Here is a 27,020-nt window from a genome sequence, read left to right as displayed (position 1 = left end):
ATTTATAAACTACTGTTAATACAAATGCTATAAAAGTTAAGCATTTATTTGATTACCACCATTTTGATAACACACAATTCAGGGCTCCAGACCAAAAACATAACTAAAAATAAAAGGAGCCATTATAAGAATACAACAAAAAGACAATAAAAAAAGTTTATCAGCTGAGGCAGCGTCAGTCACACACAGATCTGGGGCAGCGTCAGTCACACACAGATCTGGGGCAGCGTCAGTCACACACAGATCTGGGGCAGCGTCAGTCACACACAGATCTGGGGCAGCGTCAGTCACACACAGATCTGGGGCAGCGTCAGTCACACACAGATCTGAGGCAGCGTCAGTCACACACAGATCTGAGGCAGCGTCAGTCACACACAGATCTGAGGCAGCGTCAGTCACACACAGATCTGAGGCAGCGTCAGTCACACACAGATCTGGGGCAGCGTCAGTCACACACAGATCTGGGGCAGCGTCAGTCACACACAGATCTGAGGCAGCGTCAGTCACACACAGATCTGGGGCAGCGTCAGTCACACACAGATCTGAGGCAGCGTCAGTCACACACAGAGATCTGAGGCAGCGTCAGTCACACACAGATCTGAGGCAGCGTCAGTCACACACAGATCTGGGGCAGCGTCAGTCACACACAGATCTGAGGCAGCGTCAGTCACACACAGATCAGAGGCAGCGTCAGTCACACACAGATCTGAGGCAGCGTCAGTCACACACAGATCTGGGGCAGCGTCAGTCACACACAGATCTGGGGCAGCGTCAGTCACACACAGATCTGGGGCAGCGTCAGTCACACACAGATCTGGGGCAGCGTCAGTCACACACAGATCTGAGGCAGCGTCAGTCACACACAGATCTGAGGCAGCGTCAGTCACACACAGATCTGAGGCAGCGTCAGTCACACACAGATCTGAGGCAGCGTCAGTCACACACAGATCTGGGGCAGCGTCAGTCACACACAGATCTGGGGCAGCGTCAGTCACACACAGATCTGGGGCAGCGTCAGTCACACACAGATCTGAGGCAGCGTCAGTCACACACAGATCTGAGGCAGCGTCAGTCACACACAGATCTGGGGCAGCGTCAGTCACACACAGATCTGGGGCAGCGTCAGTCACACACAGATCTGAGGCAGCGTCAGTCACACACAGATCTGAGGCAGCGTCAGTCACACACAGATCTGAGGCAGCGTCAGTCACACACAGATCTGAGGCAGCGTCAGTCACACACAGATCTGAGGCAGCGTCAGTCACACACAGATCTGAGGCAGCGTCAGTCACACACAGATCTGGGGCAGCGTCAGTCACACACAGATCTGGGGCAGCGTCAGTCACACACAGATCTGGGGCAGCGTCAGTCACACACAGATCTGGGGCAGCGTCAGTCACACACAGATCTGGGGCAGCGTCAGTCACACACAGATCTGAGGCGGCGTCAATCACACACAGATCTGGGGCGGCGTCAGTCACACACAGATCTGGGGCGGCGTCAGTCACACACAGATCTGAGGCGGCGTCAGTCACACACAGATCTGAGGCGGCGTCAGTCACAAACAGATCTGGGGCAGCGTCAGTCACACACAGATCTGAGGCAGCGTCAGTCACACACAGATCTGAGGCAGCGTCAGTCACACACAGATCTGAGGCGGCGTCAGTCACACACAGATCTGAGGCGGCGTCAGTCACACACAGATCTGGGGCGGCGTCAGTCACACACAGATCTGGGGCGGCGTCAGTCACACACAGATCTGAGGCGGCGTCAGTCACACACAGATCTGAGGCGGCGTCAGTCACACACAGATCTGAGGCGGCGTCAGTCACACACAGATCTGGGGCGGCGTCAGTCACAAACAGATCTGGGGCGGCGTCAGTCACACACAGATCTGAGGCAGCGTCAGTCACACACAGATCTGGGGCAGCGTCAGTCACACACAGATCTGAGGCAGCGTCAGTCACACACAGATCTGAGGCAGCGTCAGTCACACACAGATCTGAGGCAGCGTCAGTCACACACAGATCTGAGGCAGCGTCAGTCACACACAGATCTGGGGCAGCGTCAGTCACACACAGATCTGGGGCAGCGTCAGTCACACACAGATCTGGGGCAGCGTCAGTCACACACAGATCTGGGGCAGCGTCAGAAACACACAGATCTGAGGCAGCGTCAGTCACACACAGATCTGGGGCAGCGTCAGTCACACACAGATCTGAGGCAGCGTCAGTCACACACAGATCTGGGGCAGCGTCAGAAACACACAGATCTGAGGCAGCGTCAGTCACACACAGATCTGAGGCAGCGTCAGTCACACACAGATCTGAGGCAGCGTCAGTCACACACAGATCTGGGGCAGCGTCAGTCACACACAGATCTGGGGCAGCGTCAGTCACACACAGATCTGGGGCAGCGTCAGTCACACACAGATCTGAGGCAGCGTCAGTCACACACAGATCTGAGGCAGCGTCAGTCACACACAGATCTGAGGCAGCGTCAGTCACACACAGATCTGAGGCAGCGTCAGTCACACACAGATCTGAGGCAGCGTCAGTCACACACAGATCTGAGGCAGCGTCAGTCACACACAGATCTGGGGCAGCGTCAGTCACACACAGATCTGGGGCAGCGTCAGTCACACACAGATCTGAGGCAGCGTCAGTCACACACAGATCTGGGGCAGCGTCAGTCACACACAGATCTGGGGCAGCGTCAGTCACACACAGATCTGGGGCAGCGTCAGTCACACACAGATCTGGGGCAGCGTCAGTCACACACAGATCTGAGGCAGCGTCAGTCACACACAGATCTGGGGCAGCGTCAGTCACACACAGATCTGAGGCAGCGTCAGTCACACACAGATCTGAGGCGGCGTCAGTCACACACAGATCTGAGGCGGCGTCAGTCACACACAGACCTGGGGCGGCGTCAGTCACAAACAGATCTGGGGCAGCGTCAGTCACACACAGATCTGAGGCAGCGTCAGTCACAAACAGATCTGGGGCAGCGTCAGTCACACACAGATCTGGGGCAGCGTCAGTCACACACAGATCTGAGGCAGCGTCAGTCACAAACAGATCTGGGGCAGCGTCAGTCACACAGATCTGGGGCAGCGTCAGTCACACACAGATCTGAGGCAGCGTCAGTCACACACAGATCTGGGGCAGCGTCAGTCACACACAGATCTGGGGCAGCGTCAATCACAAACAGATCTGGGGCAGCGTCAGTCACACACAGATCTGAGGCAGCGTCAGTCACAAACAGATCTGGGGCAGCGTCAGTCACACAGATCTGGGGCAGCGTCAGTCACACACAGATCTGAGGCAGCGTCAGTCACACACAGATCTGAGGCAGCGTCAGTCACACACAGATCTGGGGCAGCGTCAATCACAAACAGATCTGGGGCGGCGTCAGTCACACACAGAGATCTGAGGCGGCGTCAGTCACACACAGATCTGAGGCAGCGTCAGTCACACACAGATCTGGGGCAGCGTCAGTCACACACAGATCTGGGGCAGCGTCAGTCACACACAGATCTGGGGCAGCGTCAGTCACACACAGATCTGGGGCAGCGTCAGTCACAAACAGATCTGAGGCAGCGTCAGTCACACACAGATCTGAGGCAGCGTCAGTCACACACAGATCTGGGGCAGCGTCAGTCACACACAGATCTGGGGCAGCGTCAGTCACACACAGATCTGGGGCAGCGTCAGTCACACACAGATCTGGGGCAGCGTCAGTCACACACAGATCTGAGGCAGCGTCAGTCACACACAGATCTGAGGCAGCGTCAGTCACACACAGATCTGAGGCAGCGTCAGTCACACACAGATCTGAGGCAGCGTCAGTGACACACAGATCTGAGGCAGCGTCAGTCACAAACAGATCTGGGGCAGCGTCAGTCACACACAGATCTGAGGCAGCGTCAGTCACACACAGATCTGGGGCAGCGTCAGTCACAAACAGATCTGGGGCAGCGTCAGTCACACACAGATCTGGGGCAGCGTCAGTCACACACAGATCTGGGGCAGCGTCAGTCACACACAGATCTGGGGCAGCGTCAGTCACACACAGATCTGGGGCAGCGTCAGTCACACACAGATCTGGGGCAGCGTCAGTCACACACAGATCTGAGGCAGCGTCAGTCACACACAGATCTGGGGCAGCGTCAGTCACAAACAGATCTGGGGCAGCGTCAGTCACACACAGAGATCTGAGGCGGCGTCAGTCACACACAGATCTGAGGCAGCGTCAGTCACACACAGATCTGGGGCAGCGTCAGTCACACACAGATCTGAGGCAGCGTCAGTCACACACAGATCTGGGGCAGCGTCAGTCACACACAGATCTGGGGCAGCGTCAGTCACACACAGATCTGAGGCAGCGTCAGTCACACACAGATCTGAGGCAGCGTCAGTCACACACAGATCTGGGGCAGCGTCAGTCACACACAGATCTGGGGCAGCGTCAGTCTCACACAGATCTGAGGCAGCGTCAGTCACACACAGATCTGGGGCAGCGTCAGTCACACACAGATCTGGGGCAGCGTCAGTCACACACAGATCTGAGGCAGCGTCAGTCACACACAGATCTGAGGCAGCGTCAGTCACAAACAGATCTGAGGCAGCGTCAGTCACAAACAGATCTGAGGCAGCGTCAGTCAAACACAGATCTGGGGCAGCGTCAATCACACACAGATCTGGGGCAGCGTCAGTCACACACAGATCTGGGGCAGCGTCAGTCAAACACAGATCTGAGGCAGCGTCAGTCACACACAGATCTGAGGCAGCGTCAGTCACACACAGATCTGGGGCAGCGTCAGTCACACACAGATCTGGGGCAGCGTCAATCACACACAGATCTGGGGCAGCGTCAGTCACACACAGATCTGGGGCAGCGTCAGTCAAACACAGATCTGAGGCAGCGTCAGTCACACACAGATCTGAGGCAGCGTCAGTCAAACACAGATCTGAGGCAGCGTCAGTCACACACAGATCTGGGGCAGCGTCAGTCACACACAGATCTGGGGCAGCGTCAGTCACACACAGATCTGGGGCAGCGTCAGTCAAACACAGATCTGAGGCAGCGTCAGTCACACACAGATCTGGGGCAGCGTCAGTCACACACAGATCTGAGGCAGCGTCAGTCACACACAGATCTGGGGCAGCGTCAGTCACACACAGATCTGGGGCAGCGTCAGTCACACACAGATCTGGGGCAGCGTCAGTCAAACACAGATCTGAGGCAGCGTCAGTCACACACAGATCTGGGGCAGCGTCAGTCACACACAGATCTGAGGCAGCGTCAGTCACACACAGATCTCAGGCAGCGTCACACACCATCGCCATCTCTTCGCATGTTATCGTCATCTTACACATAGTAATTATATTTTTAGCTCCTTCAATTCTTTCTCATCAAGTAGACAGCAGGTTAAGTAAATATATAATGAATATGTGATATAGTGCATATATTTAACAAAATGCTCGTCTATAGTTTATTTTTTAGACGATTAACAAGTTTACGGTCACTGAACGGTTGTTCTGAGGTAAATGTGACCTTGTTCTCAAGCTGTTTTAATGACGTCTTCCCACGGATGAAACTCATCTGAGATATGATGTACTGCATTTATCAACAATCCTTCTGGTGTTCATTCATGCTAATTTCATGCTATAACTAATAGTAAAGCGGAAGAGATTATCTGTTCATGTGCTGCTTGAACCGTGGCGCTACAGCGATCTTATTAAAGAGCAGCAAAAACATTTATTGATTGAATTTAATTTTTAAAACAAACAGTATTTGAAAGGTGAGACTGTTTATTATTTAACAAAGCTTATTGCGATTAATGGATCAGAAAACAGCAAAGATTAAAACATCTTGAGAATAAGAATCCATGTCAGTATCAATTAGGGGTGTGCAATATATATCGTCTACGATAATATATCATAACTTCGTTATGAAGTTAGTAAAATGTATTTATTCAGGATATTCAGGATAAGGGAAAAAATACCTTTATGTCTCTTATATCGTACATCTCTATAACAATATTTGTTATATTAGAGTCAATATTTGTTTGTTAGTGTCACACAGATGACATGTTTACCTGTAGTAGCTCATCCATGCAGTGCACGAAAGACACTGCCGTTCTGCACTTTTGCTAGGGTGTTCATTCACTGACACAAAAAGAAGATCCTGTGTCTTGTCGTTTTCGGCACAACTGGAGTCAGGCTTTATATTAGCATGTGTGCAGTCAACACTGGCGTTCGACGGAGATGGGGTTTGAAAAAGTTTGATATTTTTCGTTTTGGCATGTCTTTGCAGTAGGAAGTCTGATCCTCACTTTCCCGGTGTGCATTTTGGTGCTCAAACTCAAAGAGTGAAATGTTGTGGGTTTTTTTCTCAATAAAACTTTGATGCACATCGTTTAATTTTATTACGTCAACAAGAAATGTTGTGATGGGCTGCTCTCCACAGAACACGCAGGTAAAATGGCATTTTTTAAACTTTAGCGTGAAATTTTTCCTGAGATTCCACTGGATCACAATATCAATGTATAGGTCCTTCTAAAACAATTAGCATATTCTGATAAAGTTCATTATTTTCCATAATGTAATGATAAAAATTAAACTTTCATATATTTTAGATTCATGGCACACCAACTGAAATATTTCAGGTCTTTTGTTTTAATACTGATGATTTTGGCATACAGCTCATGAAAACCCAAAATTCCTATCCCAAAAAATTAGCATATTTCATCCGACCAATAAAAGAAGTGTTTTTAATACAAAAAAGTCAACCTTCAAATAATTATGTTCAGTTATGCACACAATAGTCAATACTTGGTCGGGAATCCTTTTGCAGAAATGACTGCTTCAATGCGGCGTGGCATGGAGGCAATCAGCCTGTGGCACTGCTGAGGTGTTATGGAGGCCCAGGATGCTTCGATAGCGGCCTTAAGCTCATCCAGAGTGTTGGGTCTTGCGTAGGGATGCAACGATTACCGGATTTCACAATTAACCGCGCTTTAAAACGTCACGGTTAATTAATCGTAAAGACTATGCTACACCGAGTGTTCTGCACAGAACGGAACTTTTGTACCAAATGAAAACAAGGTTACACCAGCGGTGCACCAGCTTAATGCCGTGCTCGTCAACCACTATTGCAGAGGGACTAGCAGCGACGCTCTATTTCCACCGAAAAAACGCTTTAAGGGCCTGTTCACAGATCGCGTCTTTTGCGCGCTCAAGTTCGTTATTTCAAATGTAGGCGCGCGGCATGCGCGCTCATAAGGGAAGTGACGCGCTCGTTTTTTCCAAGCGCGTGCGCGCCGCATCGAGATAAAAACATCTCTACTTTTCATAATGCCGCAAGCGCACCTTAGGTCAAGTGACAAGAACCAACACAGCAACGACAGACGCCTCCGGAGCGCAACCGCCCTAGCGCTTTGGAAAAAGTAGAACGTGGCGTGCAACTTTCAGCTTTCAGTGCAACGTAAAAAAACAACAACAAAAAACAGCGGAATGTTTTGGTTACCAAAGACTGTGGAAAACAGAATGTCACGTGCTCTCAAGAGTTTCAGTCAGTGAACATTTAACTTAATATCCTATTGCTTTCTCCTGTAAATGTTAGGCTTTGTAGTTTTAATATGCCCAGTGTAAAACACTAACATAAGATCAGGGCCGTGTAGACTTCTAGGACTACCAATTAACTGCATTTCAGTTATTAATAACACTGCATGAGAGATGTTCTCAGTTTCTTTCTATAATTTTTACTTAAACTTCAAACAAACAAACCAAAATAATGAGATTATAATAGATGATTTTCTAAAGGCACATTTAAAATTTGGATTAATAATTTAAAAAAGAGTATTAAAATAAGTACAATCATATTGGAGCGGATAACATTTGGACTATATTTGTTTTTTTTTAAAAGAAATACATAGTTAATATTTAGCTTACATTTAATTCAATAGAGCCAAATACTTTTAATAAGGTTTATTCTGATTTTCATTGGGATTTATTATCCCTTTATTTGTTTTTAAGTCAAATACTAACAAGATATTTTTTTCATGTTATCAAGTTTTCTACCTCAGGTTGAAAATAAATTTTGAACAAACTAAACACTTAATCATTTTGTGATCTATTTCAATCAAAGAGCCCTGCAGTCATTGACTTAATTTTTTATTTTTAAAAGAAAAATGATGGATGTTTACAAAGCACTTCTCTTTAATTCCAAAGGAAGAAATTGATTATCGTTTGTCATTTTATAATTTTGTACTGTGGTGTGGCAAATAACACATTAAAATCTAGTGTTGAGTGTTCATGTGATGTTATACATATAGTGTTGTGACATTAATTGATGCATAATAATCGTGATAATCGTTAAATCGTGATTATTTCTCAGACAATAATCGTACTTACAAAATCTGTAATCGTTGCATCCCTAGTCTTGCGTCTCTCAACTTTCTCTTCACAATATCCCACAGATTCTCTATGGGGTTCAGGTCAGGAGAGTTGGCAGGCCAATTGAGCACAGTAATACCATGGTCAGTAAACCATTTACCAGTGGTTTTGGCACTGTGAGCAGGTGCCAGGTCGTGATGAAAAATGAAATCAGATGGAAGCATGAAGTGCTCCAAAATCTCCTGATAGCTAGCTGCATTGACCCTGCCCTTGATAAAACACAGTGGACCAACACCAGCAGCTGACATGGCACCCCAGACCATCACTGACTGTGGGTACTTGACACTGGACTTCAGGCATTTTGTCATTTCCTTCTCCCCAGTCTTCCTCCAGACTCTGGCACCTTGATTTCCGAATGACATGCAAAACTGAGCAACAGTCCAGTGCTGCTTCTCTGTAGCCCAGGTCAGGCGCTTCTGCCGCTGTTTCTGGTTCAAAAGTGTCTTGACCTGGGGAATACGGCACCTGTAGCCCATTTCCTGCACACGCCTGTGCACGGTGGCTCTGGATGTTTCTACTCCAGACTCAGTCCACTGCTTCCGCAGGTCCCCCAAGGTCTGGAATCGGTCCTTCTCCACAATCTTCCTCAGGGTCCGGTCACCTCTTCTCGTTGTGCAGCGTTTTTTGCCACACTTTTTTCTTCCCACAGACTTCCCACTGAGGTGCCTTGATACAGCACTCTGGGAACATCCTATTTGTTCAGAAATTTCTTTCTGTGTCTAACCTTCTTGCTTGAGGGTGTCAATGATGGCCTTCTGGACAGCAGTCAGGTCGGCAGTAGGGGTGGGGGAAAAAAATCGATTCTTAGATGCGGACGGACGGACGTGGACGATTCGGATTCGATTCACAAATGTCAAAAAAAAAATTTTTTTTTTTTTTTTTTTTAGATATGTAGCCTATTTATAATGACGTAATATTGACGGAACGCAAAAGACGGAACTCTGAAGCGCGGAAGTGCAGTGCCCGGACCGTCTGTGGCGTGCGCACATAACAGAGACGCGATGGCTGAGCGCGAAATCCAAACACCCTCCTCGTTAAAAGCTGACGTGTGGAAATATTTTGGCTTCTATGAAGTTGAAGGGGGAAAGGAGCTGGACAAGAGCCACACTAGTTGTAAGCTTTGTAGAATAAAACTAAAATATTTCGGCAACACGACAAATATGAGAAGCCATATGACACGTTTCCACCCAGAGGAGGAAAAACACTCGGCTGTACCAGAGCCGTTTCTCTCTATGGCTCTGGGCTGTACCGGTGTTCAGACGATTTCTGCTGCCTTGTCGAAAAATGCTACCCAAACGCGAATCGATCACAGATAATGTTGATTCATTCTCTATTGTTTCCATAATGGTGTAAATCTCACAATATTATGACATCGTTATTTCATTTTAATCAGGGTAAGTGTATGGGGGGCATATTTTGATATTTTAAATGAACTAGCAATTATCACATTTGATATAACAAGTAAAAATGATATTATTATATGAAATAAAATTATAATAAAATTCGAAGTTAAGAGTACAGTATAATGTACTGTTTTTATTTTTAAATCGGGTGTGAAAAGTAAAAATTATCATCAAATATTCATCTTTGACCTGTCAAAGTTTCCTACAAGTCTCCACAGCAAGGATGCATAGATTTATGGGCGTGGTAAGCAGAAGAAACATGAGTCTGCACATGCACCAGTAAGTAGCACATCTCGATGGGTAGCATGAATCGTCAGAACACCTGTTGTTGTTATATTATTAATTCACTACAAGTATGCTCATGCTGCTAGTTCAAACACACATTTATTTTCCTGTTGGTTCTTTGCAATTTTAATAAAATATGTTGTACGTTAATTCTTTATGGGTCATTACTTTGTACTTTTAAAGCAAAGTATTTATATTCACACACACACACACACAAAAAGATTCAGATAATCGGTTTAGAATCGAATCGCAGGCCTCTGAATCGTAATCGAATCGAATCGTGAGGTGCCTCGAGATTCCCACCCCTAGTCGGCAGTCATACCCATGATTGCGGTTTTGAGTAATGAAACAGGCTGGGAGTTTTTAAAAGCCTCAGGAATCTTTTGCAGGTGTTTAGAGTTAATTAGTTGATTCAGATGATTAGGTTAATAGCTCGTTTAGAGAACCTTTTCATGATATGCTAATTTTTTGAGACAGGAATTTTGGGTTTTCATGAGCTGTATGCCAAAATCATCAGTATTAAAACAATAAAAAACCTGAAATATTTCAGTTGGTGTGCAGTGAATCTAAAATATATGAAAGTTAAATTTTTATCATTACATTATGGAAAATAATGAACTTTATCACAATATGCTTATTTTTTGAGAAGGACCTGTACATGCAATTAAATATTTTTGGGGAAATTAAACTGAAAACATGGAACTCGTGGGGAAAACAAGAACTTGAGCAGTATTTGTCAGGGTCAGTGTGTGTCGGACACTCACCCCTGCAGTGGAGGCTGAGGCTGAGCCAGAGCGGATGGTCTTGGCTTGTTCCAGCCACCGTAGTCCAGAGTTGGGCGCACCTTTTTAAAGGGAGTCGAGTGATTGGGTAACATTAGGCTTCTTTTGGCAGATGGAATTTGGCCTGTACTGCTGGGCCTGAAAATGAAGATTTAGGGAGCACAGGGTCAGATCTCATAACATTCAGCAAGTCATGCACTGATTTTAGTCTAAAACAGTATGGGCTGGTGTTTGTGAACTGGCCTGCACTAGTTATTCTGTATGAACTTTGATCAAATGTATGTTATGGCTGCCATGCTGTAGATCAGGGCCCGGTTAGAAAGTGCACAGTAGGGCTGTCAAATAAAATAACCTGCACATTCAAATTTCTGGGGTGTCAAGAGGCACGCAAGATATGATGACGTAACAGACGCAGGCTTTTTTTTGTTAGCAGTGCGCCTGCGTTGCCAATGTGAAAATGGCGGGAAAAGGCCTGCTGACGAAAACACTCTCCGTTGGAGCCAAAAATCATGCAACGACACACTTGACCAAACCTGCACATCAGTCAGAGCGGAGTGTGTGTGTTTTCTTCAGCTGGAAACATTGTCAACAGAAAGCACTCAGCACTCGCTCAGATCAAGCTGAGCGTCTGGTGTTTTAGATGAACAGGAGTATGAAGATGAATATGTAGATGTAGTGACTAGAAGTGAGTGTTTCTGAATGGCAGTTTGCTATCTTGTGTTCATGTAGTTCATTACGCTGTGTGTTGAAGCGTAAAGAGAGAGAAGCAGCTCCGCAAGCTACAATGTTCTTCCGCAAGATTTTTTATTAACCCCTAGAGCACCAAAAGTTACGGACTGCAGCTTTAAGTATTGCCTTTAGAATTTGAATACATTTTGAATTTTGCTAATATTTAAGAAATTAGCTTTTCAGCCATTTTGTCAGCCCTAGTGCACAGCCTGCCGACAATACGCAACAACACTGAGTCACGGCTCTTTACCTGTCCAGAAACGAATGGGTTTGTGTGTAGTCTTTACTTCCTGATCGGCTCCCATAAAAGGATGTTGGCTGAAGAGGAGCAGGAGTGTGTGGAGCTGAGGAAATAAAGCGAGGATTATGAGTGATGAATCCGGCTGAGAAGACGTTACAGCAGATAAGGTGAGTGTGAGGCACTAACCCGACGCTCGGTTCTCCTCCGACTGCTTGAGTTTCTCTTTGCAGCTCAGCAGGAACTTTCTGGATGCGTCTGTGATGGCCTTATTGTTGCTGAAAACCAGAGAAATAACATGTATTCGCATTTAAGTACAAACTTTTAAGTTTAAATGTTTAGGAAAAAAAGTCTCCTCTTCACCAAGTTCGCATTTGATAAATACAGTAAAAACAACTAGCCTAACTAATGTAAATTTTAAGCATTATTAAAGACAAGTAAACACTCAGTAATTAAAAAAATGAACGAATAAAAAAATAGCAAATCGCAACAAACAGATACAACTGAACAAACATATGACTGAAATAAACAGTGTTTTAATATTTTCAGGTTTTCAGGTACAGAAACTTTCACCCAGGAGTGCCCAATCCTTCTGTCGATCGACTGTCCTGCACAGTTCATCTCCAGCCCTAATCAAACACACCTGCCTTTCATTTTCAAGTGATCCTGAAGACCTTAATTGGTTGCTTCAGGTGTGTTTGATTAGGGCTGGAGATGAACTGTGCAGGACAGTCGATCGACAGAAGGATTGGGCACCCCTGCTGTAATCAAATGTAAAATAACACTACACTTTATAAATAAAAAAATACATTACAAATATAGTTACAAAAGTTATTCAGTCTAGAACGAGTGTATTTTCTCTGTCTTTTGTTGTTTGATTAGTGTTGTTATTAGAGACGGCAGCAGGAATATTAGTGCTGTCACTTTAAGAGTTGTCCAGTATAGTTACACACGCCTGCAGCTCTGGAAACAGTTTAATGGTTTAAAATCATTTAAATCATATATTTTTGAGAATACAAGACACACACAAACACGTGCCCATCTTCATAATTCTAGTTTTGACTTAAAGTTTTTTGAATTTGACCCAAATCCAAAATTTCACTGCAATATATAGTGAAAGTCCAAAGTTTCAATACCACTCAACACCATCTTTTATTCATGATTAATATTGCATTGCATATAATGTGTGCTGGTCAACTAGTCTAAAATTAAGAAACCCCTAGAAAACGGTAAAAAAAAAACACAACAAAAAAACAGGAACATTGTGTGTACATGTGACTTATTTTAAATTGGCTACTTTATTATTCCAATATCCAAATTTGATACTAAATCCCACAGGGAAAAGGGATTCTATGTGTGACATGCTGTCTTAGCATTTGAAAACAGGACACGCATTAGCGGGAAAAACGTTAGCCAATACAAACGTAGGCTATTTATAGAAAGCAGTTGACAGTGAATAGACAGGAGTCCTGTCACATGACCAATAATAGCAAAACTAATCACTTATTCTAAAAAGAATATCAAGTATAAGTTCGAATAAGACGAATCCGACATAATGAGTGCTGTGTTAACGGTAAAGCGTCCGTCATTTAACGAATTTTAAAAACACGGATGGATATGCTAATAAGAAATGCTTTCTGACATTTTGACAGAAAAAACACAAGCAAGAACAAAATTTAAACTTAGCCCGTCAATTTTCATTTTACAATCACCTTCTCTGTGTTTGTGAGAGAGAGAGCGCAGCACTGATACAACGGTACTTTTTAATCCTTAAGTTTTCATACAAAATATATATATATAACATAATTAGATACTTTAGTTGTTATTAACACAATAACATAACACATGCAGGCTATGTTTCCCAACACTGAGAATGAGTAAATAAACGCCCGTTTCTCCAGACTCGCGATCATCAGTAATCCACAAATCACAGCACTTTCATAATCACTAAGCCATAACAATTTCAATTTTATTTAGATTTATTGTTCAGCATTATTTGAGCATTTTATCATTTGCATGGCTGAATGATGTTTTCCTCTTATCTGAGTGACCATGAATGAATGACGGAGTATTTTAAAATAATCCATGCGATCACTCCCGCGTGAATACACTTTTAATACCGTTTAAAACCCCGCGGACTCCCCGTTCTCCTTATGTGCGTGATGCAACCAGCTTTCATAATCTCACCGGCTTCACGAACCCCTAAACCTCTGCACAGTCGTGTCAAAATGACTGAAGTTTACACACACGTACCTAGAAGAGTCGTTCTCTTTGGGATAGTCCTCGGTCAGATCTCCATCAGAGTTCATCAGCCTCTTCCTCTTCTCACTCCTACAGGACAGCACTTTTAGCGGAGGTCAAGGCTATCAATGTGCTTTTCAGAATAACACTACTTAAAGTAAACTCTGAATCAACATGCACCAATGCAAATATTTTCTAAATGTCACAATCATTTGTTAACAAACAAGTATTCATTACTTCAATGAGCTCGTTGTTTCTGCCTTTATTAAATTATACAAAATCACAGTTAGCTTATAAAAGTATTAATTTAAATATGTACATTTCTGAAATACATAACTTGGTCACCTCTGATAACAGATCGTTCTAAATTGTAATGTGGATTCATGCGTTTTCTGTAAAGCTGCTTTGAAATGATGTGTATTGTAAAGAGCGCTATACAAATAAATGTGAATTGAATTGGAAAAATGAAACACTTTCTAGAGACACAGTACCCGAATCTAAAAGCATTGCCAGGGTAAATGTGCACACCTGCAGCCGAAAACAGAAAACACTGTCCAAACATTTTGTAAAATAAACGTATTGGTGGTCTCATTCTGTTTTTTTTTTCACAACACACTCATAATCATTACTTTTACTGGTGCGCTGTGGCAAGCTTTGAGTTTAATTGCCTATATAAAATAAGTATAGCCTAATCAGCGCACAAATTCAAAGGAGCATTATTATTATTTATGGCTTGTTAATATAAACGTGCGATTAGCCGACTGAAGGCTTGTATGAACGACTACTAGTCGACTAGAAAAGTCTTTAATCGAGGGCAGCCCGACTGGAGACACTTTCATCTTAAGAACTTACATCATAAGAAGAATGGCATCTACGCTAATTTTAGTGTCTTTGTTTATCCCGAGGTTTTCCCGCAGCCTGCCGGATCCAGGCCGTTTCCAGATCTGACGAAGGACTTTCGCCTGGACCTGATGACAATGCAGTGCTGAAGTGCCAACTAGCCTCTCCCTATGGAGGATCCCTATACCACTCTACAGATAAAGCGTTGTGGAATTTTTCGGTTCGCTACCTACCCAAAGTGATAAGATAAAATAAAATTCTGCATCAAATTTATAGACAAGTAGTTTGTTTAGGCATGGTTTGTAAGGAATTATAAACCTGCGCACATATATTCAAACGCACATAACTATAGAATCAATTCTTAATGCGCATGTGAATGTCATCAGCGTCTATCACAGGTTCACGTTTAAAGTCTGTTTAGAGAGAACGGTGTCGTCTTAGCGGCCCCTAATTTAATAACAAACTATAATTTAGATGGAAGTGAATCAATCAAAACTAACTTTAGCTGGAAAAAACATTTTTCAAGAACCACTATAAAACCAAACCAATCTCTGTTACCTTAAATTATATGTTTATCTCTGTAAAGCTGCTTTGAAACAATCTACATTGTTAAAAGCGCTATATAAATGAGGATGACTTGACTGTCCCCGAATCTCAAGGCATTGCGAGGGTGAATGTGCGCACCTGTTCTCGGAGAGCCCGTTTCGGCCCGGTGTGGCTGTGACCCGGCTGGGACTCGCGAGGGGCTTTCGGGGTGTGCCGTCCTCTCTGCTGTCGAGACTGGGACGCCTCGGGGGGGTCTGGAAGAAACAACAGCTCAGTCATGTGACGTTTAGAGAAGAGTTGAAGAGTATTTGCGGGCTTGTGATGCTGCGCTACCTGTTTATCTGATGGAGAAAGACCAGAGTCGTTCTGCGCCGCGCGATTCCCGAGGACTAATCCAAAGCTAGCACTTCCCTGGTTCGTCTTTAATACTAAATGAAGGTTGAAAACGACAAACACAAAAATTAGCATGACGTGTGAGAAAGAATTGACAGTAGGGCTGGGCAACGATTAATCACATCCAAAATAAAAGTTTGTGTTTACATAATATGTGTGTGTACGGGGTATATAAATACACACACATGCATGCATACATTTAAGAAAAAGGTGTAATTTATATATAAAATGAATATTTTTAAAATATATATATAAATTATGTTTAAATATATACAGTATATGTATGCAAATATTTCTTAAATATATACATGCATGTGTGTGTATTTATATATACACATATAATTGACAGGGATGTGCCGGCTAGAAATCGTGACGGCACACACACGCACCTGCTGGTTTACCGAGCCGGACCTTCTCAAGGTATTCCTTCATTTTTTTTGCAACCAGCATGGTCAGTTTGTCCATCATGACAACACTCGAGTCTTTCAGAGTCAAAGTCATTCGGTTTGGGCCGTGCGTTTGATACCACGAAACCTGCTTTACATTGTGATGCAGCTGAAATAAAATCAACAAAATGAGATTAAATGGCATTCAGAAAAACACAATGCTCACGTCTTAATCATGTCTCTTATAGTGGTTTCTAAACCCTAATCCTAAGGCCTCTAAATGATGAAATCTTTGCTGAAGAAGCTGTCGTCCTCCAGTCCTTCTGTCTCTGACTGATAGCTCACATCAGACCAGGGAACTACACTAACATTTTCCACTGGTGGCACTTGCGCTACTAACTTTTTCAGTTACTAGCGCAAAACATGATTTGGTCGCACAAATTATTTATATAGTAAGCCGCTCTGGATAATAATGACCAATAGTGAAACTGTATTGCATACAGATGTGCTTTTTATTTTACTCTCCATCTTTTAAAACACATGCCTTCTTGTTTTCTTTAAAAATGGTTGGGATAGATTTACTGCAATAGAAAATACAGTAGCCTACACAATAAATTGCTAAATTAATTTCTTTTGGATTTCACCATGCTATGGTTGGCACAGATGGGCAGACTTCTGAACTCTTACGGAAAAGTAAAATAAATATAATATGTCATTGTGAAGCTTCAATGATTCGTGTTTGAATTGTTTTGACGCAGTCACAAATTTGGACAGTCCTGCAATTGAAGGCCCACAGAATTTACAGTAGGGCTGCACGATATTGGTAAAAAAATGACATTGCGATATTTGATTTTTCTGCGATATATATTGCGATATAAAAACAATTTCACCAGATGACTTGAATAGCTCTACTTGGAAAGAATGAATCATTCTAGAATGACTCTTGAGTTCAGTGTTGGACAGATCAGTTGTTATTTTAACCATTCATTAAAGTGAATCGGTTCAAAGGAGTCAGTTCGCAAATCGGACGTGTCATTAACGGACCACGGCACACGTTGTGTGATTATCCAGGCAGTTTAGGACATCGCACAAGATTTGTCTCAACACAGAAAACATTTCATCACCAGATAGATTTTTTGTTTTGTTTATTGAAAGAGTGGTTTATGCCATCTGAATGTGTGGAAAGCTTTTCAGAGAAGATGAGGCAACGTTATTTTAGCACAATTCACAACCAGTGGTAGTTCAGAAAAAAAAAAAACTTCGGTCTTCCGACCTTTTACCATCGTGTATTCTCAAAGATATTCAGTCAACTTAATTCATGATTATGAGCGAGGGAGGGAGAGAGAGCGCGCGCGCGACTGGGGCTTTCACTCTCTCTGCTCGTTCTCTCAGTTAAACAAGCGCGAATCCGCGAAGCCAACTTGATGTGTTGAATGCTCAGAGCGCGTTATAAAACGTATTCTTAAAATACACATTTCTGTTTTAATAAATGCTCATAGTAAATCATAGCATATTGCCTAAAACATTAGGTAGGTACAAAAAGAATCAAACGGTGATACATTTGCGACCCATTAAAAATTAGGGGCGCAATGGCATTTCAAAAGGTCGCATATGCGACCATTTTGGTCGCAGTGTAGTTCCCTGTCAGACTGATGTCTTTCTGTGTCAAATCAGCTCTGATTTTAACAAGGAAACGCTAGAATAACTTTGATATTGTTAGTAATATTTCAAGATGAACACTTACTGGACTGAAGCAGCTTTAATTGATTCTAACTAAAATCATTAGTCTCGTATATGATAATCTGGGTTTTGAGGAAAGTTTATTTCTACATCTCTCAATCATCATTGTATTGCATTGCATTATATGTTTTAAAACTACAGAGCTTTGATAAAAAAACCTAAGCATTTAATATAGGGGTGTAACGATACTCAAACCGAACCGAAAAATAAAGGTTTTTTCGTCCTTGAAATTTGACTAAATAGTAATTAGGCGTGTAACAGTAATTTTCATGTGTCTTATGTGTACAAAACACCACATTGTATCCTAACCACCACATTAACCACTAATAATTACAATAAGCTCTGTGTTTGGTTACTTTCGATTAGAAACAAAGTGTGGTCTTTCAAATCGTGCCCATTTTATCACAAAATTCAAACAATTAATTTATTTTATAAATAAAGCACGAGTGAACGCGATCGTCTCTTCCTCAGTTACAGAATAAACATGAATGACACCTGAAGGCGTGTTGAAAGATACAGTTCTTGCATCATATCTCATGTAGTCGCTCAGTTTCAACGGAGTTGTTTACAAGCTGCCTCAAAACAGCTTGTAAACAACTCAAACTCAGGCAAGTCATTCAGTGTCCACTAGGGGTGTGCGATAAACATATATGCTAATTGTTGTTTTAAAGGGCTGGTTGATTATGATTCCACTTTTCTAACTTTAGTTAGTGTGTAATGTTGCTGTTTGAGCATAAACAACATCTGCAGTTACTACGCTCAAAGTTCAAAGCAAAGGGAGATTTTTGCTTTTAAAGAAATAGTTTAAGGACTACAACAAACGGCTGATAGGAACTACATGAGCTTCCTCCCGGGTTAGTGACATCACCAACCATAATATTTACATAAGCCCCGCCCCCAGAACATGATTTATAGATGATCAAGACAGAATATGCTAATCAATGACTAGAAGATGACTACATAAGCTACATAAATTCATCAACTAATCATTCAGAAATGTTCTCACTTCTTCTTGAGTCTCTCCATCTTTCTGACTTCGGTTTGAACATAAAAGGCTAAAGGTTTTAGAAATGTTCAGTGCGTGTGTGTTTGAGGTAAAAGGACACGAGCTGTTGAAGCTCCGCCCCCTGCGCCGGGAGCAGCAGCTCATTTGCATTTAAAGGGACAGACACAAAAACGGTGCGTTTTTGCTCACCCTCAAAAAGTGACAATTTTAACATGCTATATGAAAATATCTGTGGGGTATTTTGAGCTCAAACTTCACATACACACTCTGGGGACATCAGAGACTTATTTTACATCTTGTGAAAAGGGCATTAGTAGTATGTAGTAGTAGTATGCGCATTTAGACGCTTTTACTGCGTCATTTAGTCTTTATTCTTATCATTTAGAAAAAAATATCACAACAGTGCAGTTTTTCTCCACATATCAGCATGATAACAAATGTGATATTGATTTTATACAAGTTTAATAAACAAGAAGTTAATATTAGGGGTGGTGATGGCGCAGTGGATAAGACACATGCCTTTGGTGTGAGAGACCCGGGTTCGAATCCATTGTGAGACACCAATGTGTCCCTGAGCAAGACACTTAACCCCTGGTTGCTCCAGAGGTGTGCGACCTCTGAAATATATAGCAATTGTAAGTCGCTTTGGATAAAAGCGTCAGGTAAATGTATAAATAAAAATAAAATAAATATTAAGTGACTTACATTTTAGACACGATAATGCCTGTTTTTGCTCTATTTCACCATCGAAAATAGTTAAAAATAAAGCCTTTTTGAACCAATCAGTTGACTAAGATAGATTAAGATAGTCACATGCTTCTACCCTTGAATCTCAATGATTCGCTCATTAACAGTGACTTGCTGCACCTACTGGCAGTTTCAGTTTCACATTTAAAGTATCTTTTCTTGTTTTAAATCATTTTAAATTTAAATATTCAATATTGCAACGAATTTGGTTGATACTGATTTCATTTGATTGATAACAGCCCTATTGAGTCTTATTTTTAAAATTGAATTTGATTAAATTTATGCAATTGACACAAAAGATGATGCATGCATATAATTAGGTTTAAAATGGCTTTATAAAAGGTAAAAATGCCCATATAAGGTAAAAATCAATTGAAAAATATTGGAAAATATATTTTCTGTCACTGCTGTGAACTGACCACCACACAGAGTATGAAGAATATTAAAAACTTTAGGAGTCGGCCGTCCACGACAGTCCTAAACCTGCCAAAGTACCAACACAATACACACACTCAGCAAAATATCGTCTAATAATCGTTAGATTAAATATTGAGATATAATGTCAATATCGCACACCCCTAGTGTCCACAGGTTGTTAGCTCGCTAGAGAAACAAACTCTTTTAATAAATATATGCAGAATATATATTATATTTAACTTAACCAGATAATGACGTCTTTATTATTTAATGTATGCTTAAAATATCCGTAACGACAATGACAGCCACTGTGTAAATTATTCAATTTCAACAACGAATTGGATTAAAAACATAATTAGATTTAGAAGTTAATGCAAAAACTGCCTTGTGAGGTTTACATGTTTGCGTACAATTTGCTATTTGAGTGTTGATTATTATATCTATTATTCGGGGTTCTGTTGTTAATCTTTAATATTATAGTAATGTTCAAGTGAGGGCTCTCTATATAGTTTACAGCATTTGCAGAGATAATTGTTTTTCCTTAAGAATATCTTTTAATTATAATTTAATTTATTTAAAGACAGGGATATTTAATTCTGTAAAACGCTGTTTAATAAAAATATAATATATATATATACGTTTAGTTTTCTCCCCCGATGAACTGAACCTCGACTTCAAAACCGAGGTACGTAACGAACCGTCAGTTTTGTGTATCGTTACACCCCTAATTAAATATGATATTACTAAGGCCCATTATTGGCAGATATAGATACGACAGCAGAGATAATATCAGCGTATGCACCAAACTGCATATTTCTGCTAAGTTTTGGCTTCTGAATAAAACTGACCCTCGATATTCGCACTATACGAGTTATAAAACAACTGATGCATCAAATATGATACTTCAAAAACGCATATTTGCGTAACTCTTCTTTTAGATTTGGTCTAAAGGTTCGATAACCTTTAAATAAATAAATAAAAAACCCTACAATTTCCTGAGCATTGTTCCACGTGTGTTAAAGACAGGGTTTGTGCACCTGAAATATCCTCGCCGCTCCACCGCTGTTGAACTTCACGAGCAGGTTTATTTTGCTGTCTCTCTCGTGGATTTCGAAGACGCCCTCTCTCCATTTGGTGGTTCCCAGTTCTCCACAGCGGATGCGTATGCGGACCGGGCCGCCGCTGGTCAGTCTGGGCCCGGAGACGGACATCAGGACCTCCTCGACCTCCGGGACACAGAAGAGGCCGATGATCCTGACACCAGCCCTGACAGAAGACCAGGTGACACGTGAAGACAAATATTGTACACAAATACACCCTTTATACACAAATATACCCTTCATATGAATAAACGTTTTTAATTTTGAACTCGATTCTAGTTGTCCTTCATTACGTGCTGGTTACTGGATGACGTGCTCCACCCGTAACAGTCGGTGTGGCGGTAATGCATCAAGAGTGTGTGTGCCGATGCCAACCAGCAATATACAAGAGAAGAAGCAGCTTCCCTGGACTTTGTAGCTGCGGAAATCATAATCAAAGGATCAGACATGAAAGCCACGCTGCAACAATCAGTCGGATAATGATACCTCAGTTTTGCTCACCGACATTTCTGGCAGGTCTGAAGTAACCAAAAAAAACGTACGGCGTAATGTGTGTGTGCCTGTGTGTGTGTGTGTGTATTTGCATGGATGATTTAAATGAAATTTAATGTGTATGCATTGTTTAAGAAGGCTTTCAGTTTAATAAAAAAAACTACATTTAGGATTTTTATTCAACTAAGATCATGGGCATGCTGTGATGTAGGGCTGGGCGATATGGCCAAAAAATCATATCTCGGTATTTTTTGGTTAAATGGCGATATACGATATATATCTCGGTACTTTCTACGTTTTTCTATTTGGATAAAGAAAATCTGTATTTTTTTTTTTTTTAAATTTAACATCCTGCTCAATGATATCCAAACAATGTTGATATTGAAGGATATGGAAACAAATATAGTGAATGTAAATGTAGGCTATGCAATATATTATGTGCAAAAAGGTGGTTAAAATCACATTACATTGTAACATTACAAACTAAAAACAAATATAATTCTTTTGTTTTTAAAATGACTAAAGGCTAAACTAAAAATGAAAATAAAAACAAAAACACAAACTAGTTATATTAGCCTGCATTTGATTACCCCATTATAATGGTCACTTTCATAAAAATATACTTTTAGGTTTAAAATTCCACATATGGCACATTTATTGTCTCCAACAACAAATATTTTAGCAATAGCCTATGTATATTTTAGTCAGAATTATTGCGCTACTCCTCTATTGTGCTCGTATGTTTGGCGCGGCGACGCTCATTACCGGAAGCTTGAATTTTAGCGGAGATTCACTTGCAGAAGCTCGTCCTCTCCTGACAGTGAAATGGACATATTTGTTTGACTTTCTAACATTTACAGATGGAGAATATACCTGTGAAATGTAAGTTAAGCACTGAGGAAAACACCACGTCTCAAACGAATTAAACAGCGCAAGTATTTATCTGTCAGTCAGCAACAGTATCTGTCAGAGCATCTGACAGGGCAAGCTGCTTTAAACTTGTTAACTATATCTTACCAGTTATGTTAAAGCGCTTAATATAAGCTTGTGTCATGTTTAGGACAAATTGTAGGCTACCATGTACTTTCACTGCAGGAGTTCACACTGCGTCCTCCGCTATTTTTCAGATGTGCTCGTATCAAACTACTTTATCGATATAAACGGCTATTGCCTCATTCCATATCGTGGGGATAAAAAATATCGATATATTGTACAAACTCGATATACCGCCCAGCCCTACTGTGATATAATGTATCTTTTACTGTAACTGACAGATTCCAGGAGTGGGAGTCGTCATTACGGGATTGGGACGGGATTTTCCCCCAGTTTTTTTCATGGGATTGGGATGAGATGGGAATTTTTTTTGGTGGAATCCACAGACGACTGGTTTTGGGCATTTTTCCTGTGTGATAAAAGGGCACAGCGGTTCATATGCTCATAGTCTCCAAATTATGACCAGAGACGGACATCAAGTCTGCCGTTTAAAACAAATAAAGAACCGATGTATGAGAATGGTTATGGATAGACAACGGGACACTCTGTATATTTGTGCAGTGTGCGCATGTCAAACAATATATATCCCGATTTGAAGCTTGTGAAGAAAGAACCGTGTGTAAATTCATAAGTCGAGTATTTTCTGCTTAAAACTGCAGTGAACCAAAGACAGTCTCAAAAACACGGTTTGAAATCGCTGGTGTTTCTGACGTCACAGACTACCTTGTAACCAATCAGATCAACGAGTGATTGACAACGAGTGGATCTCTGACACATAGCCGGGTATTTATAGAAACTTTATATTTTCAGAAATCTCCACTTTGGTCGGGAGTTTTTAGAAATAATCGTTTTCTGTGATAAACACGGGGGTTTTCGTGTAAACGAGAGGCCAAACCGCAGGGAAATATCGGTGTTTTCCCTTCGTGTAAACGGGGTCTGAGCTGAGTGAGTGAGTGAGTGGAGGCGGGGCTCATTTGCATATTCATAGAACCACGCATACTAAATGAGGCATAGAGTTACATCCAAGATATTTTAAAGTGTGAAGAATTTTTCACAGGAAAAAAAACGTTTAAATGTCATTTTGGTGGTCAAAGATGAGTTTTAAGGGATACAATGATTGAGTACAGAGGGATTTGAACCTGAATGTCTCATGCTAGACATCTGTTGTGAAGGAGACACGCATTACAGGAAAACTGAACACATAACTCGTGTTTTTAATGAATTTCATGAATCTGACTCTCCCAAATAATAAACTAAATCATAGTTTCTCAGTGTCACAGTGTGAACCCATCAAGTGTTAATGTCATTTAAAGGTATAACGTTAGTTCTGCCATCATAGAAGATATGTCTTTATTTATTTATCCTGTCACAAAAGATGATATTTTAGAGGAATGTTAGTAATCAAATAATGGCTACCATCAACTGTCTGACTACCAACATTCTTCAAATAATCATTATTGTGTTCAGCAGAAGAAAAACTCGTACAGTTTTGGGACAACATGAGGATGAGTAAATGACATCAATCACATCCCAGACATCTAACACTAACCATCGCTACCTTTCACACAACTAGAGCACAGTATAATTCTGCATTAAATTCACAGCATCTACAACTTTACAAAAATACCACGTGACATAAGACAAAATCCCTCAAGTCAAACCACATTATTGTTGCTTTAAAAGCATTGAGCTTAACTGTGGCAAACTTCTGACATTTACAGTCAACTAACTTTGCATCATATCTATGCCTAAAGCTCTCCTCTACGCGGTTTTATCTCAGATAGCCCGAGGTCCCGCATATTTACTGAAGTTACAGTGAGTAGAGATGAAGGTAAACAAACGCATCAGACGTCAAGACATCACGCGCGCTTTAAACCAACCAGCTTGACTAACGTTAGCTTCCCCTCGGAGGGCGCTCACTTTCCCGCCTTAAAATAAAGCACCACTCGTGTATTTCTCTGAAGCGGGTCTTTATATTGCGGTATCCTCACGCGTCGCGGTGAAATAATGACACACGCATCATCCACACGCGGCTAATTAACTAGCATTAGCAGCCCAGGCCGAGTGACAGGCTTGGTTCTGCTAACTGGCCATTCTGAGTAAAAGCCTGTGCGAATTCGGCACATAAAACACATATCATTTACCTGCGGGAGGGTAAATTCCTGAAAGAAAGCGCTGGTGAATGAATATATCCTCTCAATGTGACTCTCTCTGTCAGTGTATGAGTTTTGCCGGGTATGATGATGATTTCTGCGCGCGAGTCACACGAGCAGCCGATGATGGCGGGAATGTGAAAATTCAGAGCGGAAATGGGAGGTGAGAAGAAGTGCGTAAACTCACGCGAGATTGCGCGGGATTTCAGAATACCATAAAACTCGTTTTTATATGAACGTTTTTTTGTGAGAATTAAATGTGCACGAATAACAACCTACGCGCAATCATATTGCTAAGGAAACGAAAAGAAACAACATTATGCATTATCAAACGGTTTTATCCATACGTCATCAGCCCCTTCTGATTGGCTGCGGAGGGAGCCACGCCATCAGCGGGGCGGAAGTTCAGCATTATTCAGTATCCACTATCCACGGTCTTCTTTCGCTTTGGACTTTAATATCTCAGTTCAAACTCAGAGACAGAGAGGAGGTTTGTTAAAACTGCGCAAAGGTGAGTCATTTGTGACATGTTATTAGATATCTATTGATATAGAGTTAATAAGTTAGCTAATTTAGGATATTACCGTTTTTGCCTCTCACTAGGTCAGAAACTAACGTTACGAGTTTAGCTATAATGTTATGCTGATGTTTTGGAGAATTCATCATCTTCAACCTACTAGTACTTTCACTGTGACCTTTGTTGATGAATAATAATTGGTATTAATCCAGGTAAACTGTAATGGGAGTGTAATAGAGACAGTAATGGAGGTGAAGCTGAAGGCCTCCTGCTGATCTGGCCTTTGATCACTGAGAGATATTGAACTTACATGACCAGCAGTGACCCATCGTGTGTGTGTGTGTGTGTGTGTGTGTGTGTGTGTGTGTGTTTGTATTAGTTGCTTGAAGTACTTTTTGAAATTGAATACCATTGAAAACAACCATATTTATAAAAAAGTGCTTGAATTATTATTGAAAGACAATATATATGAAATTGTTGTTTCATTTTGTGAGTGTGTTTAATTTTATCCATTAAACAATCTTTTCACACATAATTAACGCTGTAGCCCGTCTGATATAGAAATTGAGCCATTTCGCATGGGTATGAGCATAACATTACTCATATCAATATCCAAGTATATGATACAGCTTTCATTCTTCATTTCAATCATATATTAATAAATCCGTTGGAATAAGGAAAGTGATATCTTTTGTATTCACACACCGTCATTGCATCTGCTACACTTAATTTGTACCGTTTTGCTTTATTGGTTTATTTTTATTGATCTATCTACCTCTTTTAGAATTTGAAAGATAATAAAGATATTTTTTGATAAGTGAGATCTCCAATTGTAGTCCTTGAAAACCCAAAAAGTGGTGCTTGAAAAGTCCTGGAATTTCAATTAACAGTATCTGTACGAAACCTGTAAAAACAGTAATATTGTGAAATATTTTTACAATTTAAAACGGCTGTTTTCTATGTGAATATATAATTATTATTTCTGTGATCAAAGCTGAATTTTCAGCAGCATCACTCCAGTCTTCAGTGTCACATGATCCTTCAGAAATCACTCTAATATGATGATCTGATTATTAAACAGTTGTGCTGCTTCATATCTTTGTGGAAACCGTCATCTTGTGCTTCTGGGATTGTAGGATTATGATCATGACCATTACGATGTGTTTCTCTCTGACAGGCATGTGATGTCTCAGATGTAGCGCTCGTCCTTCAGTCCCGGTGGTCATGGCGGAGACTGTGAACGGTGTGCCGCCCCGCGGGCCGTACATCAGCGCCGTCACCAGCCGCGCGCTGAACCTGCTGATGCGCGCCGCGCTGCTCTTCACGGTGGGAGTGTTCCTCGCGCTCGTGCTGAACCTGCTGCAGGTGCAGCGTAACGTCACGCTCTTCCCTCCGGACGTCATCAGCAGCATCTTCTCCTCCGCCTGGTGGGTTCCTCCCTGCTGTGGGACGGCTGCAGGTACACACACACACTCTCACACATACTCTCACACACGCTAACACATACACACACGCTAACACATGCTCACACACGCACACATACTCTCACA

General features: G+C 41.9%; 2 protein-coding genes across 2 annotated transcripts in view; one reads left to right on the top strand and one right to left on the bottom strand.

The window, feature by feature from the left end:
- usp37 (ubiquitin specific peptidase 37) overlaps window positions 1–25,094 on the bottom strand; it is a 50,463-nt gene extending 25,369 nt beyond the window's left edge. The window contains exons 1-9 of the mRNA XM_077232159.1: window positions 24,945–25,094; window positions 21,253–21,481; window positions 16,309–16,474; window positions 15,860–15,954; window positions 15,665–15,780; window positions 14,153–14,230; window positions 12,089–12,177; window positions 11,912–12,005; window positions 10,915–11,070 (exon numbers count right to left, since the gene is read on the bottom strand). Coding sequence (XP_077088274.1) covers window positions 10,915–11,070; window positions 11,912–12,005; window positions 12,089–12,177; window positions 14,153–14,230; window positions 15,665–15,780; window positions 15,860–15,954; window positions 16,309–16,474; window positions 21,253–21,426 — 968 coding nt within the window. The 5' untranslated portion in view covers window positions 21,427–21,481; window positions 24,945–25,094. The remainder of the gene's footprint in view (window positions 1–10,914; window positions 11,071–11,911; window positions 12,006–12,088; window positions 12,178–14,152; window positions 14,231–15,664; window positions 15,781–15,859; window positions 15,955–16,308; window positions 16,475–21,252; window positions 21,482–24,944) is intronic.
- Window positions 25,095–25,342: 248 nt separating this feature from the next.
- The window catches only part of LOC143740078 (insulin-induced gene 2 protein-like), a 6,770-nt gene continuing 5,092 nt past the window's right edge, over window positions 25,343–27,020 (top strand). Inside the window, exons 1-2 of the mRNA XM_077232153.1 lie at window positions 25,343–25,443; window positions 26,648–26,929. Coding sequence (XP_077088268.1) covers window positions 26,695–26,929 — 235 coding nt within the window. The 5' untranslated portion in view covers window positions 25,343–25,443; window positions 26,648–26,694. The remainder of the gene's footprint in view (window positions 25,444–26,647; window positions 26,930–27,020) is intronic.

Source organism: Siphateles boraxobius, unplaced genomic scaffold, assembly GCF_051911475.1.
Source record: "Siphateles boraxobius isolate OS27281-9 unplaced genomic scaffold, OSU_SipBor_1 165, whole genome shotgun sequence".
Taxonomy (NCBI): Eukaryota; Metazoa; Chordata; class Actinopteri; order Cypriniformes; family Leuciscidae; genus Siphateles; species Siphateles boraxobius.
This window is presented reverse-complemented; position numbering and strand designations above follow the sequence as displayed.